The 17,557-nt window shown below is 50.8% G+C and overlaps 2 protein-coding genes across 3 annotated transcripts; both read left to right on the top strand.

Annotated features, from left to right (window-relative positions):
• Nucleotides 1-86: 86 nt before the first annotated feature.
• Nucleotides 87-14,170, top strand: trappc10 (trafficking protein particle complex subunit 10). Of its 2 annotated transcripts, none has more exons than XM_037488817.2 (23): nucleotides 87-376; nucleotides 2,643-2,724; nucleotides 3,007-3,142; nucleotides 4,565-4,764; nucleotides 4,866-5,064; nucleotides 5,629-5,740; nucleotides 5,852-6,099; nucleotides 6,306-6,452; nucleotides 6,570-6,684; nucleotides 7,005-7,081; nucleotides 7,252-7,343; nucleotides 8,016-8,156; nucleotides 8,320-8,429; nucleotides 8,586-9,121; nucleotides 9,213-9,354; nucleotides 9,811-9,969; nucleotides 10,052-10,281; nucleotides 10,484-10,584; nucleotides 10,720-10,843; nucleotides 10,954-11,118; nucleotides 11,241-11,421; nucleotides 11,919-12,113; nucleotides 12,646-14,170. In XM_037488817.2, the coding sequence occupies exons 1-23, from the start codon at nucleotides 316-318 to the stop codon at nucleotides 12,894-12,896; spliced, it is 3,804 nt and encodes a 1,267-aa protein (XP_037344714.2). In that variant the 5' UTR covers nucleotides 87-315; the 3' UTR covers nucleotides 12,897-14,170. The 2 variants fall into 2 exon arrangements, with proteins under 2 accessions (XP_037344714.2, XP_037344715.2); XM_037488818.2 differs by having other exon boundaries at nucleotides 88-376; nucleotides 4,869-5,064.
• A 751-nt stretch (nucleotides 14,171-14,921) lies between these two features.
• Nucleotides 14,922-17,050, top strand: gdf3 (growth differentiation factor 3). Its single transcript, XM_037487764.2, has 2 exons — nucleotides 14,922-15,321; nucleotides 15,924-17,050. Exons 1-2 carry the CDS (start codon nucleotides 15,030-15,032, stop codon nucleotides 16,754-16,756), a joined length of 1,125 nt encoding a protein of 374 aa, XP_037343661.2. The 5' UTR covers nucleotides 14,922-15,029; the 3' UTR covers nucleotides 16,757-17,050.
• The last annotated feature ends 507 nt before the right edge of the window (nucleotides 17,051-17,557 follow it).

Genomic DNA, 17,557 nt, shown 5'->3' with positions numbered 1-17,557 from the left:
TTGCTACGTTTGTGTATTATTAAGTTGTGCAAATGAAAAAAACTGAAAAGTGAAAGCTTACCTTAATTAACTTTACATTCCGCCGTTGAGAACCTTGTTTTGTGTGGATTTGTGTACTTCTACCTATTAACGCACCTGCGATGGGAACCAGAAAAAGCACGAGCTGCTCCTTTAATGACGCGCAGTCTACGTACTTCCCGGAAGTGCAGCTGTGACACAGGCCCCATCGATTCAACACAACTGCATACATAAGCATTTACTAACAACATAGCTCGGTTTGTACATACTTTCCATGGAGTACCACCGCTAACACATATGGAGTGTCAAGAGGAAAAGCCGATCATCTATACGATGGAAAACAAGCCGATTGTGACATGTGAGTGTTCTTTAAAAGGAGATGTTCAAGTCTTGTTTCCTCTGGTCTTGACAGTTAGCCTGCTAGCTCTAATCAATAGCTCGCTAAGCCGAGCTAAGCTAGCTGGTGCACACATTGACCAGCTTTGAGACACTGCGTGTTGTTTTAACAAAGTGCTGTCTAATGTCTACCTGTGCGGGCTTTAACGGCTCCTTTACTTGCACACAACAACGCTGTCCGTGTTGAGTGTTCACCCGGTAAACGGCGCCTCTCTCCCAGCTAGCTTGTCGCTACATTGATTAACAGGCCTAGCTAAGGAGATAACGTCATTGCTAGTTGCCGCGGTCTGGGGAAGGCTGTCACCTCGTTCCCTGATGGACAGCCACAGTTCCCACCGCGAGCAGCTCGGACAGCACCCGCCGCATGACACTTGACCGGTGGGGTCAGCTTGCCATTCATAAATCCTTTGGAATGTCATGGAAGCTCCTTGCAGGGGTTATTTTTAGGAGCCAACTGTGCTAGTGGGCGCCAGCCTCCTGTGTGTGGGTCCAGGTGCCGACCTGTCGGCCCCGGACGGCTCGCTAAGGGTCTCTCGTGTGTGTGGTCTGTTTGTATTGATGATTGGATTCTGACGCGTTCAGTCAGAGTTGCAGGGGGTTAATCGATGTATTCCTTCCATATATTCCTTCCATCTCTGTGAAAAAGCCGCCTTCTCCAGTTGCCCACTTTGTTGCTGCAGTGTGTCTAGTTTGGGATGTCAAGTGGATGTAAAGCCTGACCAACATACATAAATACAAAGCATTTGTATAATTCTGCAATGATGGCTTATTTCGGAGGGTTCCTGGACATTGTCGGAAGAGTTCACGTGAAACTCCTGCACCTGACAGTTGCATGTCAGAACATCCGTTATGTTCTCATCACTGATTGATTTAAATCCCCTTCAGGTGGTACATGCCACTCACAGGCGCGGTTTGTCCCAGCAAGAACTGAGCCCGTGCCAAAACACACATTGACATGCTTATGAAACACGTTTTAACTGTGTAACTCTGCTTGTACTGCTCATGGTGCATCCTGCTAGCTGGATGTACTTACACAGGTAGGCAGGAGTGTGTGTGTGTGTGTGTGTGAGAGACTCGCTGCGGTCACAGGGATAACATCAGTGTTTGCGCTCCAGGCCTGCCTTTTGATAAGAGTTTATGAAAGCCTTTGTGAGCATTCAAAGTTTGTTCGGGGCGATACTGGAGCTGAGAGTCTGCCTGTAACGCACTAAACGCACAACGGACACATTAACTAAGTATCACGGTGAAACGGCTCAGGCAGAAGGCCCGCGGTATAATTGTACATGCAGAGTACGTCACTTGTTAGTCCTGTTTCTTTTCTCGTGGTGTATTTATTAAAAGAGCTTCACACTTGATCTCGTTTCCGCTGTGGCTGAAACGATCACCTTGCGTGTCACGTATTTTCTCCAAACGCACACGGCTACCACGGAGGACCGATTTGGATCAGCCTTTCATCGACGTGGCACTGGAGGTGACATTGAAGTCACTTTGTGGTCGAGCCGGGGGGGGATTGTACCACTGGCGGATCTGGGTGATGAGGGTCATGAGACACTGTGTGCCCTTTGAACAACAGAGAGCACGCAAACATGCTACAGTAGAACATATGGTTGAGCTGGTTATATTGGTGCTTGTTTTGTGCACTGATATGACTTGCTGATGGAATAAGGGCGCAAACTGTGTTTGACAGTCCAGCCACACCGTTTTAACATGAATCACCCCGAAGCAGCATTTTCTTTCTTTAATTTCACTCGCACCAGTTTAGTGTCTTTGTTCTTTTTTGGTAAGAAGTGAGAATTGACTGCAGAGAGGGGAACAGGTTTAATGTTACTTCACTATAGACACGTTCATTAAAATGACATGTTGGTTGTGTTTTTATGCTTGGGCCTAATATAGTAGGAGTATGATGTGTAAGAGAATAAGTACCATGAACAGATGCACTTTGTTTAGTGTGAGACAGTTCGTAGTGAAATGTGAGGAGAGCAAAAAAAAAAGGGTCTCTGCTCTTTTTTTCTAATTTTTTTGTTTATCATGGCATTCTCCTACTTTTCACTATGTTTTTCCTTAGTGTGATTGCAAAAAAGAAGTTTTTGCTCCAACATGTCCTCCATGTCTGTTTAAAGTGGAACCTTGAGTAGTAGGAATGTGGGGCAACATATTTTCTCCCTCAGTTATATTTTCCTTGAGTGCTTTTTGAGTCTGTCCTAACTGTGTGCTCCCTCTTGTCCCAGGTGCTGGAGACCAAGCCTTGTTTACTTCTCTCTACACCTCATTGGCCCAGCAGCTCCCCAGGGAGCCGATGGAGTGGAGGAGGTTCGTGTACGCTGGGAAAAACATAGAAATGCATGTTATTGTAAAGCTTTAGAGGATTTTTTTAAGATGACGTATTAGTCACAATAAGATGACAATAAAAACTGGATTTTCACTTTTTGAACTATGCTTCTGAGAAAGCTTCTCATCCGGTGATGCATGTAGGAGTCTGTGTCCTACTTAACTTCATCTGGCCTGGGTTGTCCAAATGCACGGCCACATTATGTTCCAGGGCAGTACCAATAATATTCATCATCATAGAGCTCTGCTCTCTGTTCCATGCAGGACGTACGGCCGCGCACCAAAAATGATCCACCTTGAGGCTAATTTCGTCCAGTTTAAAGAGGAGCTCCTCCCCAAGGAGGGCAACAAGGCTCTCCTCACCTTCCCCTTCCTCCACATCTACTGGACCGACTGCTGTGTGAGTAGCTTCAAACACACACACACACACACACACACACACACACACTCCATGACCTCAATCATCTAGTCTCTCTGCAATTCATGCATGCCTGGGAAACATTGAGCCTTATCAGACTGCCTGGATACCCGGGAGTCCCTGATTAACGTCCTGATCCAGTGAGACGGTGGAGGACTGTCCAACTGCAACTAAAACAAATGAGGAATATGCCGCTGCTGTGAGAGTTTGTATCATGAGGATTGGTTTCATGGTCATCTTCGTTGAGTTATCTGAATGTAAAACGCTTTCATCATGCGATATCTTGCAGTACGTTCCCGCACAAAGGGATCCCTCACAAGGAGACTCGGGGCTTCTCTATTAAGCTTTAGTCTCCATGTGTCCTGGAGGACAGAAGGTGCGTCCTCGTCTGCACTCTGAGGATGAGGGAGCCTCCTCCTGGCTGCGCCAGCTTTCGCTCAGCGAGGGTTCGAAACATGCAGGCTGACTCGGATCAAGATCATTTTGGCGTAACCGCATGTCTGTGGAAGGTGGACAGATGCACACACAGGGCTTTCCACGAGGAGATAGAGCCTGGCAGATGGGGGGTGTGGGGGGTTTAGGGTTTAGCATCCATCCGTCCATCCATAATAGACACGAATCTAAATAATTGCATATCCAATTATCACTACGCAATTGTCAACATGTAATGAATTATGGTTGAGGAGAATTTGACTACTGTTTACAATAAAGACCACACCTATTCCTGATTAATCATTTTTATAATTACAAATCATCCAAATGTAATAAACCTTTCACATTTATTTATTGACCCAGCTGGACTGCTCTTTAGGAAAAGCAGATGGGAGAAGGACAGGAAGGGAAGCAGGAACCTGCTGACTGAGCAGACTGAGCGCGTGATGCCTCTAGTGTGGGGACAGACCACCCAGAGATGTGTATGCAGACGGGACACAGTGGCACCATCACAAGAAAGCCGGTCACGCCGCATCCCGGAAACACCTCTCGTTTGGCAACGTTTTTAAATGTAAAACCCAAAGAAAGTGCAAGCTTTTTCCATGTGACTGACGTACCAGCCACATCGTCCCTTTACATCTCGCCTCCACTCAACCGGCCTCGAGTCGCAGTCCCAGCGTTCAGCAGCTTGTGCTTCTCAGGGAACGTAGTCTCGCCTGGCAGCGTTTTAGTCGCTTCGCCTAAAGTGGCAGCAACATTTCCTTTTCTTTAGACCCTCTATCAGGTTTCTAGAGGAAATGAATCTGATATTCTTTCCCTGTGAGTTCCCTCAACATTTTCCGACATCAATCTGGGTCTTAAACATGAAGCAGTGAGATTATAATGTTCGCCGACCCCCCCCCCCCCCCCCCCCCGCTATAAGAAAGGATACATTTTAAAATCTCCCATGTCTTTATTTTGACGTGTTCGCAGGACACGGAGGCGTATAAGAGCACGGTGAAGGAGGACATGACGCGCTGGCACAACAGCTTGCGGGCTCATAGCTCGGCGGACTGGGTCATCATTGTCGTGGAGACCAACGACACCAAGAAGAAGAACAAGACCAACATCCTGCCTCGGTCATCCATCATGGACAAAATCCGCAGCGATTTTTGCAACAAGCAGAACGACAGGTGACAACATGGCTCCCCTGTAAACAACAACAACAACAACAGACTGACCTATCGGCTCGGTTCCCTTCTTAGTGTGTGTGTGACTGTGGCCCCTTTCCAAGCAGGTGCGTGGTGCTGTCGGATCCCCTGAAGGACTCGTCTCGGTCTCAGGAGTCCTGGAACGCCCTGCTGCTCAAGCTGCGGACCCTCCTCCTCATGTCCTTCACCAAGAACCTGGGGCGCTTCGAAGACGACATGCGCACGCTCCGGGAGAAGCGCACGCAGCCCGGCTGGAGCTTCTGTGAATACTTCATGGTGCAGGTACGGACGTGCGTCCGCACAGAGCAAGGCGTGCTGAGGCCTCATCAGCTGTTCATGTCGATGTAAATACCGATAATCACACGAACAGTGGAGCTAAATGTGATGCAGGGGGATTCTGTGTGGATGCTAACTGTTTGCAGTGCTTTAAGTTACCGTGGTTATGAAAGAAAGGCGCCTGGCGTAGAACGGGTGCGTTCGAACCCCGGCTGCTCCCTGTCCCGTCTCAAAGTGTCCTTGAGCAAGACTCCTAACCCCTAACTGCCTTTACAGCAGCACAATGCTCCCACTGAGTGGGATGGTTTTTTAATGCACGGAATCATTTCCCCACGAGGATCAATAAAGGATACTTTCTTCTTTCTTTCGTCAAATGTATTCCCAAGACATCGACATGGCCTATTAAAGCAAACAGGACCATCAGTTATTGTTTTACACTTATCAGTGAAGTGTTCTTATACAGTATGTGCATCAATTTCTGTGAGAGGATAAATGTCAGCTACTCATATATTATTATTATTATTACTACTTATTGTTTATCGATTGTCTTGCATGTCTGTGTGCGTGCAGGAGGAGCTGGCCTTTGTTTTTGAGATGCTGCAGCAGTTTGAAGATGCCTTGGTCCAGTACGATGAGCTGGACGCTCTCTTTACCCAATATGTCCTTAATTTCGGAGCGGGAGGTGAGCTGCCAGCGCCTGACCTCAAAGCAGTCTTCCGTAGAGAAACAACCGTGTGCTTTGATTCCAGGATCATTGTAGTTTTGGCCAGACGGGTCTGCTCTCCATCCACAGACACAGCCAACTGGCTGGGCTCGTTCTGCGCCCCGGTGCGCAGCTGGAGCGGCCTGCTGCTGCGGCGGCCCATCGACATGGAGAAGAGGGACGGGATCCAGCGCGGGGAGGCCAGCCTCCTGGATCTGAGGAGCTACCTGTTCTCCCGCCAGTGCACTTTACTCATCTTCCTCCTGAGGCCGTGGGAGGTCACCCAGAGGGCGCTGGAGCTGCTGCACAACTGTGTGCAGGAGCTACGCCTGCTGGAGGTAAGCATACTCCACGGGGACAGGGTTTCACGTACTTTTCACTTACATCGACATGTACTTTGTGTAGATTGAGTACCGAAATGCATGCTCTTTAAACTCTGTAGCTGAGTCTAGAAAAGGAAATGGATAATTCCTACTTGGACTTCAGTAGATCGGGATCGTTGGGAAACATCCTCACACTGTACCTTGTTGGCCTCGCTGTTCAGGTGTCTGTGCTGGAGGGGGCGCTGGACTGCTGGGTGTTCCTCAGCTGCTTGGAGGTTCTGCACCGGATCGAAGGCTGTTGTGATCCGGCCCAGTTGGCTGCAAACTGCTCCCACACTGTCGGGCTGTGGGCTTACGCAACCGACAAGGTAACTAAACACAGACTCCATCCCTGTGGGGTGGGGAGCAGACGGCCCGGATCTGGTAAGAAACGGTATTTGGGTATGTTTGGGTCTAATCCTCCGGTCTCTTCTCCTTTCGTCCAGCTGAAGTCCCTGGGGGAACTCTGTGGCCTGGTGTCAGAGAAGGGACCCACATCCGAGGACCTGAACAGGACTGTGGATCTGCTGGCCGGACTGGGGGACGAGAGGCCAGAGACTGGTGAGTGTTCTGACCCGGAAATGAGACAAGTGATTGGGCGCCTGCAGGTGGTTCACTGCTGTCCTTCAGCCCGATCGACCTGTCAATTAAGCCTTTTGGTTTCTTTTAGTTTGTTGCTTCTGTCTTTTCTTTTTTAATCTCTAGTTTAGGCTCTTCTTCAATACAGCATTTAATCAAACAGGAAGGTTAATAGGAACATTTGGGTAGTGTAAATATTTCACATTCAGCTTTCAGTTAAACCTGACCCCCCCCCCCCCGCTTACCTCGTACATGTTTATTAAGATGCGATCAAGACGATGTGTGTTTATGTTTTTCCACAGTCAGCAGTTTGCAGAGCCCCTACAAAAAGCTGAAGGAAGCCTTGTCTTCCGTTGAAGCTTTCGAAAGACACTATCTGGTAAGTGGGGATGTGACTCAGCAGGAAGAACACAAAGCCCTAGAATTCTTAAAATGAGTTAGCGTGGCTAAGAAGGTATGACGGGGTCTTCTGGAAACCTTTTGTGGAAGCAGTTGTTGATCTTCCGCCTCTCTTCTCACCTCCCTCCTCTTGGCCCCCTCTTGCATCAGGAACTCTCCCACGCTGCCATGGAGATGTACCGGGCCATCGGCCGGCTCAGGTCTGCCCGACTGTTGGGGAAAAGCCTCGCGGAGTTCTACATGTAAGGGAAGCCGCTAGTTCCAACGAGATACACGAGGTCGCTGCTGGTAGACCGCCACATGCTGAGTGAGGAGGTCTAATCAAGCAGAGTCGATGGAAACAGCCGTGTGCGATGGATGCAAAGGAGATTTACATAATACAATACATGTGAAGCCATGGAGTGCAGTTAGAAGTAGCGTTTCAAACACACATTTCATCTTGCTGGGTTGGGTCGGTTCGTAGCATTCGACACGGATGGAATACGCGTTTCTGTTTGATGAAAACTTCCACCTCCAGACCCCTGGAGCCTTTAACCCGACCATGCGTGAGGTCAGACAGACGGTGGTGAAAGACAAAGGGAAGTTTCTCTACTGGCATTTTGATGACATTATTTATAAATACAGATTTGAACGTCACAAACTCCCAAACTCCAAGCAGATCGTTCTGTGGTCACAGGAGCCTTTGGGTATCAAATAAAAACAAAGGTTGATTTTTTTTTTTTTTAAAAGAAGGGAAAATCCGTTATGCCGTACATACAGTACTATTCAAAAGTCACAACACATTTTCTATTTCAATGAGGTAGCGGCTTCATCACCTGCCCTAACACCGCCTCATAGAGGGTCAGAAACAGTTTGGGAACCACCGCTTTAGTAGAGACCTTTTGTGCAACAGCTTGTGCGCGTGTGTTTACCAGGAGGAAAGGGGACCCGGAGCAGGCAGAGACCTTCTTACAGGAAGCTCTGAAGTCGTACACATCGGAGGGATGGAGCCTCCCTGTCACTCACACCAGGAAACAGATTGCGGAGTGTCAGAAGCTGCTGGGCAGAACTGAAGCGTATCCTTTCCGAAAGCCGGCCACGGCCCCGTGAATCGGCCAATAAGCCGCCAGATGTGTCAACTTTACAGTAGTGCGGACATAATAACAGTCAGAGGAATTGACACTTGTTGTCAAGGTGTGTGTGTGTAGTGTTTTGCTTTTCCTTCACAAGCCGCCACAGCTACCTGCAAACCAGTGCCCTGCTGGCTGGGGACGGGAATCTGACCACGGAGGAGAGGAAGCACTTCTGTCAAGAAATCCTCACCTTTGCTGCCAAGTCCGATGATCAGTGTAAGTGACGAGGCTTTGCTTTCTATCTCTGTTTTTGCAACAGTTACCATCAACTCACATATGCTTCATGTCTGCAGTGCATTAAACCTAAGACTACAGTAAAAGCATTGAGAATATTTCCCTCACCGCCACCTGCTCCTCTTTCCTCCCCCTCAGCTCACAAGGTGACCCTCAGCATGGCCGTCTTCTCTCAGCTCACGCGGCTCCAGTTCCGTCCGGCCACGGCGTCGGTGCACTCCGGGGCCGCCCTGGAGGCGGAGCTCACCCTGCGCTGCCTGATGCCCGTGTCGGTGCGCATACAGCAGCTGGCCGTCAGCATCCACTTCGACCTGGAGCGCGCGGGCACCAACGGGCGGTCCAAAGGGGCGCCGCGGCAGACCAACCCGGGGACGGTGGAGTTCAGCCAGGCCCACCCGTCGGCGGGCCCCGCCGCCTCCCTGGCGGCGGCCGGCCCCCCTCTGGAGCTGGACGAGATTCAGGACCGGAGTCCCTCGGACAATTCCCTCAACTCCACGGGGGTGGTGTGCAAAAACACTCACCTGGTGATGCGGCGCCACGACACCGGCTCGCCGCCGGACACGCCCAACTGCGTCAGCCCGCCGGCCCTCGCCGTGAAGGACGGCGCGCAGATGCTGAAGGTGCAGGACGTGACGTTGGCGCCCGGCAACAACAGCATCGTATTCACCGCTCCGGTACGGGGCGCTTCCCTTGAAGGAGATTCTGTGGCTGCTTTTGCTTTTCTCTTTTAATAAAACTAACTTGGTCCCTCTGTGTCCTCTGCAGAGCGGACAGCCGGGTACCTACACGTTGCGCCAGCTGTACGCCACCGTGGGGCAGGTGCAGTTTGTGCTGCCTCATATCTACCCATCGGTCCAGTATGAGGTCTATTCTCAGGAGCCCCAGCTCACCGTGGAGCCTTTCTCAGGTCTCATGTCCGTTTGGATCACTCTGATGTTATGGTGGTGTCTTATCATTATTTTATTTCATGAAATCCCTGCAATGGCAGAGCAAGAACAAGCTTTTTTTTCTGCTGCTTTTTCAGAGTTCCATGTTGTGTGTGTTTTCATGAGTGTGTGTGGAATAAGTAAGTTGTGCCTACGTAGCAGCTCTGTCAGGGATTCTCAAAGTGAGGTTTGGCACTTTGCCAGGGGTTCTTGAAACTAACTAAATAATTCCAATGTGGCGGTCAAAGGTCACTGACCTCAGGCATTCAACCAAAAAGCTGCACAACAAAACATTGTGTCGGCAGTTCCTACATTCTTCCCTACTTTGTTGTGGAGGAAGTTCGGTTAACAATCCGTGTGTGTGTGTGTGTGTGTGTGTGTGTGTGTGTGTGAAAATGCTTGAGCGTCGCTCACTCGACCCGTCTTTCTGCTTTCAGAGCCTCTGCTGGCCGGCCTGCCGCAGACGGTGAAGTTCACGCTGCTGACGGGTCACTACGCTGTGAAGAAGGGCGACGCTCTGCAGCTCAGCAACACGGACACCATGCCCATCCTGCCCAACGCCGGCTGCACCGCCCGCATCACCAGCGCCGCCGCAGGTCAGTCAGTGCACACCTTGGAAGGATGTCATTTGGGGGTTTCCCTTCAGCATGAATCTCACATCTGGGAACTGGCATCCAGAGTTGGTGGGGGAGAGCGCCCTGTCCATCCAGTCGTCTGAGAAGGTGACCAGCATCAGCCTGCCCGCCACGCCCCCGTACCACACGCTGGAGTTCCACCTGGAGGTGCTGTGCGTCATCCCGCACGGGCCCGACCGGCCCGCCAACGAGAGGCTGACCAACGGGGAGGTCCGCCATCGGCCGCGTAGCTACAGTCACCCGGACACGCCCATGACCGCCATCGACCAGAGGGTGAGATCGGTTACATGTGAACGCCTTGGGAACTGCAAACTTTAGAATATTAACAATGAATGAATGATCAATGGAGCAATCCTTCAAGCAAAAATGCCTTTTTTTTAATGACATGTATATAGGCCTTGTAACTGGGCTAGCCAGCTATTCTGTCACACCACTCAAAGAGCTTTGGTATTGTTTTGCTGGCGTCTGTCCACAGATGTCCATCGACTGTCCGTGGTCCATCTACTCCACGCTGCTCGCGCTCACCTTCTACATCCCCTTCAAGACCAAACACTCTGTGCTTTCTGCTGGTAACCGGTGAGCCTCCAAAACCCCAATATGTTGCTTTTTTGTGCAAACAGCGTTTGCTTCTTTTGTGTGAAATCTTCAATTGGCCATAACCCATAGTTGACTTACTCACCCACTCACTCTGGAACCTTTTTAACCCCACAGGAAGTACATCCAGGTTTGCCTGCAGAACATGTCTGATGTGAACTTCACGCTGGCCCAAGTGCAGCTGACGGAGAAGCAGCACGAATCGCTGCAGCTGCAGTCGCTCAACACTAAGACCCAACAGGTACCGAGCGGAAAGAAACAAAACCTACATGTAGATAGAGGAGCTGAGGCTGCAGCCCACTTCAAAAGCCCCTAATTCTCCACAATGCTGTTTGTCTGTGTTACGTGTAGCTTTTGTGCAGCAAGCACAGCTTATTCTGCCTGTGGGAGGTGAGGTGGAAGGACGACCTGCCCTCCTGCCTCCAGTGCGTCTTCTCCGCCAACTTCTCGCCGCCCAAGCAGGACGCCTCCGCCCTGGAACCCTTCCACTACCAGTTCCAGCTGGAGAGAGTCACCGTGAGTCCCAATGAAACCTTCAAAGTGTCCGAGAGTCTCTCTGTGGCTGTGCTTGTTTGCCCTTTCTGTACCGCATGCGCCTCCTCCGCCATGTTCACAGTCTATCCATTTGTTGCCGCCAGACGTTGTACAGCGTGAGGGCTGAGATCTTGCCCCCTGCCGGCGAGCAGCACTGCCGCTGTGGGCTACTGTCCGGCCTGGAGGTGTGCATCACGCGGCTGACCGAGCCGGCCGAGGGAGAAGCGGCGGAGGACAGCAAGACCGAGACGGACGGCCCGAAAAGCACCAAACTCATGTATGAAGGTACGTCGGGGGGAGAAGAGCTTCCCCCTCTGGGTTTGTTGTAGACAAAGATGACCACACTGAAGCAGAGATGGATGGTAGCCGATGTGAGTGGGTATGACCACATGATCACAGATATTAAGTCCAGTAACATCTACGCCATTTTGACTGAATGGGAAGAGCAAACGTAAGCTCTCCCTGAGCTCAACAGGCTCAACAAACTACTATCCCATTCACTACTCATCACATTCAAATAGGCATTTTCTGTCACTGGAGTAAGATGACGATGACAATTAACTTAAATAATGAGTTTAAAAAAACCAATAAGAGTAAGATATTTATTGGTTGAAGGTTAAAAGTGTTAAAGTCAGCTGTAAACACAGCGGAGGCTCATTTTGTCGCAGTGACAGATAATGCTAGAAGAAGATTGATCTCTTTGGATTGTAGAAGTCGACATATCTATTGAAAGACTGTTCATATTTTGTGTGTGTGTGTGTGTGTGTGTGTTCTGTCCACAGTGGCCGACAGCAGCAGTAACTGGGCGGTGTGCGGGAGGAGCTCGGGGATGGTGTCGATGCCCATGGCGGCCGACGCCGCCCACAAAGTGCGGATCGAGGTGATGCCCCTGTTCGCGGGGCACCTGCCCTTCCCCAAGATCAAAGTGCTGAAGTACCTGCCGCACACGGCGCCGGTGGCCATCCAACCCGACCCCGGTAAGCCGCCGTAGAGCGCCATCCCCCCCACACCCGGTCACGCCCAACGCGCGGCCTGTAGCTCACATACAGAGTCGTAGGAGTCCAAGTATTTGGAACGGGTGAAAGAAATTGCGAGTTGCTCCTCGCTAACGTCCAGCCTTCTCGCCACATTCCTCAAAGGAGACCACAAGGTATTTTAGAAGGGATTCAGAGAGGACTAAACAAAATGAATCAAGACTTTTTTTTTTAGGAGTCGGCCACCTCATGTTTTTTTTTTTTCCATCCCAGGATATCTGTGTTTTGGGTTCATACAGCCGTGATGAAACCGCTTCATTCATACAGAGAATAACCCCTCGTTGTGTTATGACCTCAGACAGCACGGCGTTTAGTTTACCCGGGTATTAAATACATGTGGATGGCGTAAGATATGCCCCTCCCCCCCTCCGCCACATCATAGCGATTGACCCAAATGATCCACGCGTGGCCCCACGAGACGCAAAGTCCTCGTCCTTCGCAGGTGCTCACTAATGTGTCTCGTTTGTGTCCTCAGACAGCTGCGTGGAGAACGACAGCCTGTCCCTGCTGGACAAGGCGCTGGACGACCAGGGGGACACGGCGAGCATCCGCAGCCGCGGCAGCGTCCACTCGGTGGGCAGCGGCGACCAGCAGCAGCAGAGGGGCGTGGCCATGCCGCGCCTGGAGCCCTTCGACGCCGGGCAGGTGTTCAACCACAGCCACACGCAGCAGGTCCTGGTGCTGCCCGCCACCGACGACCACATCATGGAGGTCAACGCCACATGACCCCCGTCGAGAGAGTTCCCGCCCCCCTCCTCCTCATAGAGGCGAAAGCCGGGCCCTGGGTGGACTCTGCTGAGCTCATTTTGCTTCGGGGCTTGGATTGGAGGTCCAGGAGGCCATGTCGAAGACCACCGCATGGACCCCCGCTGTCTCCCCCCCCCCCCCCCCCCCTCAAGCATGAAACCTTCACATCACTGGAGACGTGCGGACTGGGCTCAGAGAACAGCCTGCTGATAACATTTAAATAAAGATTTTTTCTTTGCCATACTTTGTACATAGCTCATTGGATGGATTTATAGTTATAAATATATATGTATATATATATATATATATACACGGACTGATCAATCAGACGGGGGCGCCTGTCACGCTCCATCAAACTGAAGAATAGCAGGCCAGATTGTCCCATGATGCAACAACCCCCCCCCCCCGAAAGTCCCAAAACCAAGGAGGCGGGTTAACAGACTCTCCTGCTCACTGATCGTCGTGGTGATGAACTGTTCCCTCCGGTGTTTGCTCAGGTCCAATTTGAGTCCGGGGGGGTCCTGCTGCGTGGGGTCAGAATCTGAACCCGGTGCAACGACGTCTGGTGGAACCGAGGGACCTCGAGCCTCGTTTTGTGTTTTACTTTGTGGACTTTTGGTGCTTGCTGGTGCATTCATCAATAACAAGATTGATTTGCGTGTAAAACAACCGTCAATGATAACTCATTTTACCAAATAAATGGTCATTCCAGAAAGATTCTGGTGAATTAACGGTTTTAATCTGGATAAGGAATTGGAACATCTAAAGAGCATCGCTCCCCTTTATGGGCGGCGGTCGTACAAACATGAGTTGGATGATGAAACACGACGTCTATACCTTTCTGAACATCAGTTAACTCGCCAGCAGCAGCATGATGGGAAAGTCTTTTGTGATTATGGATGTACCTCCAACTACACATTGAAGAACTTTATTTATTTTGACTTCTGCCCTCTAACTGAAATGCAAACATCCTGAAAACAGCACTTCAGACTGACTGTGTGCGTGCACATTATTGTCTTACACTTTTCATTGGATTGTTCATATACAGTGTGTGTTTATGTATGCGTGCGTGCATCAATTTCTGTGAGAGGATAATGTCAACTACCCCCCCACCTGGCTCACACACATACACACACACGGTGTAACTACAGCCTCCTGCTCTTCGATGATTACTGTACATACTGATTTGTAAATATTTAATTTGAATCCGAATCCTCTGATTGCCAACTATATTAAAAATTCCTCGGAACTGACCTGATGTTTGGTGCTTTAATACCTGGTAGCAAGAAACGTTACAGTTGAAGGTGTTCTCTGCAGCAGGGTTCGTTAAAGGTGTCGCCCTCACAGACGTGAACCTGTGGTTTCTATAAGTGTGCAGTGTTCCTACAGTGTTCACTAGGAAGGCTCTTTTCCTACTTAATGAGTGATCAGTGGTAGGGACACACCTGAGTACAGGCTCTTTATTTTCACCTTGTATATTTTCAGGGTAGTATTAGTATATTAATCACTGCTTTATATAAACTTTAATACCAATAGACTAACACACACATGATTTACAATAAGAAGGAATCCCAAATGAATCCATAATGTGCTGGCAGCAGTAATGCTTCACACCCCACTAGTATTCAGTGGTTTCTGCAGGTGTTGTTCTTCATGCCACCGCTGGAGGGTGCTAGAGGCCTTTCCTAGTTACTTTTTAAATAAAGATTTCAGTGCGAGGGTTCAGGAGGTCTAATTGCAATAGTTTCTATTTTGCACAACCGAATTCCTGCTCTGATGGGCTAAATTTATTATTTTAATGTAATTCATTGATTTAGTTTTAAAAGTTTGCAGTTTGACTGCAACACGTGCGTGTACGGGACCTAAAGTGGGCCACGTGACCCCGTGTGCGGTACCCGAAATAAGGTCTGATAACATAAGCTTGTGAGAATAAACTTTTGTTTTAATTTTAATTTTGGCGGATATCCGAGCACGTTAACATGACTATGCAGCCGCACCACGGGGGGTCTCAGCGCGTAAAACGAACGCCCCTCCTCTCTGTGGGGGGGGCGGAAGAGTGCGAGACTTTACAGGTGAGGAGCCCCACGCAGCCAAGGTAGGCCACAAAGAGCCATGAGGCCGAACGCGACTCTTGTGGCGCTGCTCGCGGCCGCGTGTCTCCTCGGCACGTGCGCGCTCTCCCGCGTGGAGGACATGCGGGCGCAGGAGCGCCTCTTCCTCGGCTCCATGGGGCTCTCCGAGCGGCCTCGGCCCGCGGGCAACCGGCTGCCCCGGCGCAACGTGCCCTCCGAGATCTGGAGGATGTTCCAGAGGTCCGAGAACAGCCACGCCCGCGAGAGCGACCCGTGCACGGTGTCCGAGTACGGCGTGCGCGGCAACATCATCCGCTACGTGCAGGACCAAGGTGCGTGACTCCCGGTATGCTGCTTCCAGCAATTCCTTTAAGTCTGTTCTTAAATGATGCACAGTTCATCTTTTATCTAATAAATGTGGACTTATTGGACTTTTTTGGTTAGACCATGCCAAGTCTTTGAAAGACCACATCCAGTATGCCAAACTTATGATTTAAATGTAAGTGTAAAGTTGGATAAATCGCCAAATGGGGAAATGATCCTGTTGCACTCGAATACAAGTTTTGTAATGTGTTGATATTTGCACTATGAATTTTGAACTACGTTTGTGGCGGATCACAGGTTTTTAACAGTCTGCACAATCGACCCGGGTTGAACCCCCAAAGCGTCATAATTTATCAAGAGGCTAACCTGGTAGTCCACTTCATACAGTGAAGTACTAGTTTAAATAACAAAGTAAATCCCTTGTGGAGTGTTGATTTCATACTTCTCATGTACCTCTCCATTCATTTAATGAGTCTGTTTTGCAGTAATTTAAGATTTTTCCTGATGTAAAACGTGTAATCGGCCCCCATCGCGGCTAAAATCATGTGTGAGAGACCTCAAAGTTGTGGCCTTCTGCTTATCTCCCCCCCCCCCGGCCGATGCCTTGCAGGCGCGCTGCCATCTGGCTGGAGCGGCGGCTGCCTGGAGAAGCCGCTTTACTTCAACGTGTCCGTCCTGCAGCCCGTGGAGCTGCTGTCTCTGGCTCAGCTGGAGATCAAGTTCCACTGGAAGCTCCTGCAGGGGCCCCGGGCCCTCAGCATGACCCTGTACAAAGTGATCCGGGCCACGCTGAGGGGGGCCGACCCCAAGGCCGGCCGCCGACCCGTGCTGTCCCAGTCGGTGCCCGCGCACCCCGAGCCCACCTCCGTCACCTTGGACCTCACGCCGCTGGCGGAGAGCTGGCGCAGGCCGGGACGCAACTACGGCCTCCTCCTGGAGCTGCTGCCCCTCGGCGGCGAGCCGGGGGAGGAGCAGCTCCTCCCCTTCCGCCCGGGCAACGCCCTCCCGCTGGAGCCGGCCTTCGCCCTGCCGCTGGTGCGGGCCTCGCTGGTGGCCGTGTCCCTCAACCCCCACCAGTGTCGCTCCCGGCGGCGGCGGAGCGCCGTGCACCTCCCCGTGACGCCCAGCAACGTGTGCCGGGCGCGCCGCCTCTACATCGACTTCAAGGACGTGGGCTGGCAGGACTGGATCATCGCGCCGCAGGGCTACTTGGCCAACTACTGCCACGGCGAGTGCCCCTTCCCGCTGAGCGAGAGCCTCAACGGCACCAACCACGCCATCCTGCAGACCCTGGTGCACTCGCTGGACCCGCACGTCACGCCGCAGCCGTGCTGCGTCCCCATCCGCCTCTCGCCCATCTCCATGCTCTACTACGACAACAACGACAACGTGGTGCTCCGCCACTACCAGGACATGGTGGTGGACGAGTGCGGGTGCCGGTGAGGTCGGGGGCGGACGTTTTTCTGACCGTCGAGTATCGCTTCATTCCTCCTTTTCTTTTCTTTTTTTTTTCTTTTTTAAAAGAGTTTCAATGTGAGTAACTTCTGTTTTCAGTGTACAATGTGATGTCAAATATTTTAAAGAATGTAACATTTGAATAAAGATAATCTGGAGGACTGTATTGAAAAGATGAGTCACTGATTTCAGGCGGAGCTTTGAGGGCCCAGACCACCTCTACTCAGGGCTCTGGACCATGTCGTCCTTTCCTCTCCTGGTGGAACTTAATCTTGAGTTCTTTTTATTGCAGATTATACAACATCCCCCCCCAACCAAATGTAGAGATAGAACCACTACGGTTCAGACCCCTAAATCCTACTTTGTAGATGGGTGCCTCTGTAGAACTGAGCAACTCTTTCCTCCCTCTGTGCAGTGTGCTGCTCTGATTGGTTAAAGTGAATAATCCCACGTATGAGAAGCTGAGTTTAGGGACTGTTTGGTGCTCTAACGTGGTAAAGCGCTGGATTGTTTCTGTTCTATAATACTACTAAATCAACTGAGCAAATGCTCATTGGAAAGCACCACCGTGGTAGCCAGGTCTTTAATACATTGATCAGAAGTTGTGGAACCAGTCCCATCACAGGTTGAAGGCCTCCCTGTGGTTTCACTGACTGAGACGTTCCCTTTTATCCACTGAAGCAGAAATGAACTCTTATCTCACCTCCCTGCCAGATAACACCTCCCTCACGGAGCCAGACAGACAACTGGGGTTGCCGTGGTGACGGCTGGTCGCCACGGCAACTGGGA

Source organism: Pungitius pungitius, chromosome 10 (genome assembly GCF_949316345.1).
Source record: "Pungitius pungitius chromosome 10, fPunPun2.1, whole genome shotgun sequence".
NCBI classification, from domain to species: Eukaryota; Metazoa; Chordata; class Actinopteri; order Perciformes; family Gasterosteidae; genus Pungitius; species Pungitius pungitius.
The sequence above is the reverse complement of the archived record's forward strand: the minus strand, read 5'-3'. Positions and strand labels throughout refer to the sequence as shown.

What these genes read in the sequence shown, in the direction of transcription:
- trappc10 (XM_037488817.2), top strand. Translation starts at nt 316, where the DNA reads ATGGAGTGTCAAGAGGAAAAGCCGATCATCTATACGATGGAAAACAAG. An exon ending in CCTTAATTTCGGAGCGGGAG is followed by an intron (nt 5,741 to 5,851) that starts GTGAGCTGCCAG and finishes CTCCATCCACAG; the next exon opens with ACACAGCCAACTGGCTGGGC. An exon ending in AGGAGCTACGCCTGCTGGAG is followed by an intron (nt 6,100 to 6,305) that starts GTAAGCATACTC and finishes CTCGCTGTTCAG; the next exon opens with GTGTCTGTGCTGGAGGGGGC.
- gdf3 (XM_037487764.2), top strand. Translation starts at nt 15,030, where the DNA reads ATGAGGCCGAACGCGACTCTTGTGGCGCTGCTCGCGGCCGCGTGTCTC. An exon ending in CCGCTACGTGCAGGACCAAG is followed by an intron (nt 15,322 to 15,923) that starts GTGCGTGACTCC and finishes GATGCCTTGCAG; the next exon opens with GCGCGCTGCCATCTGGCTGG.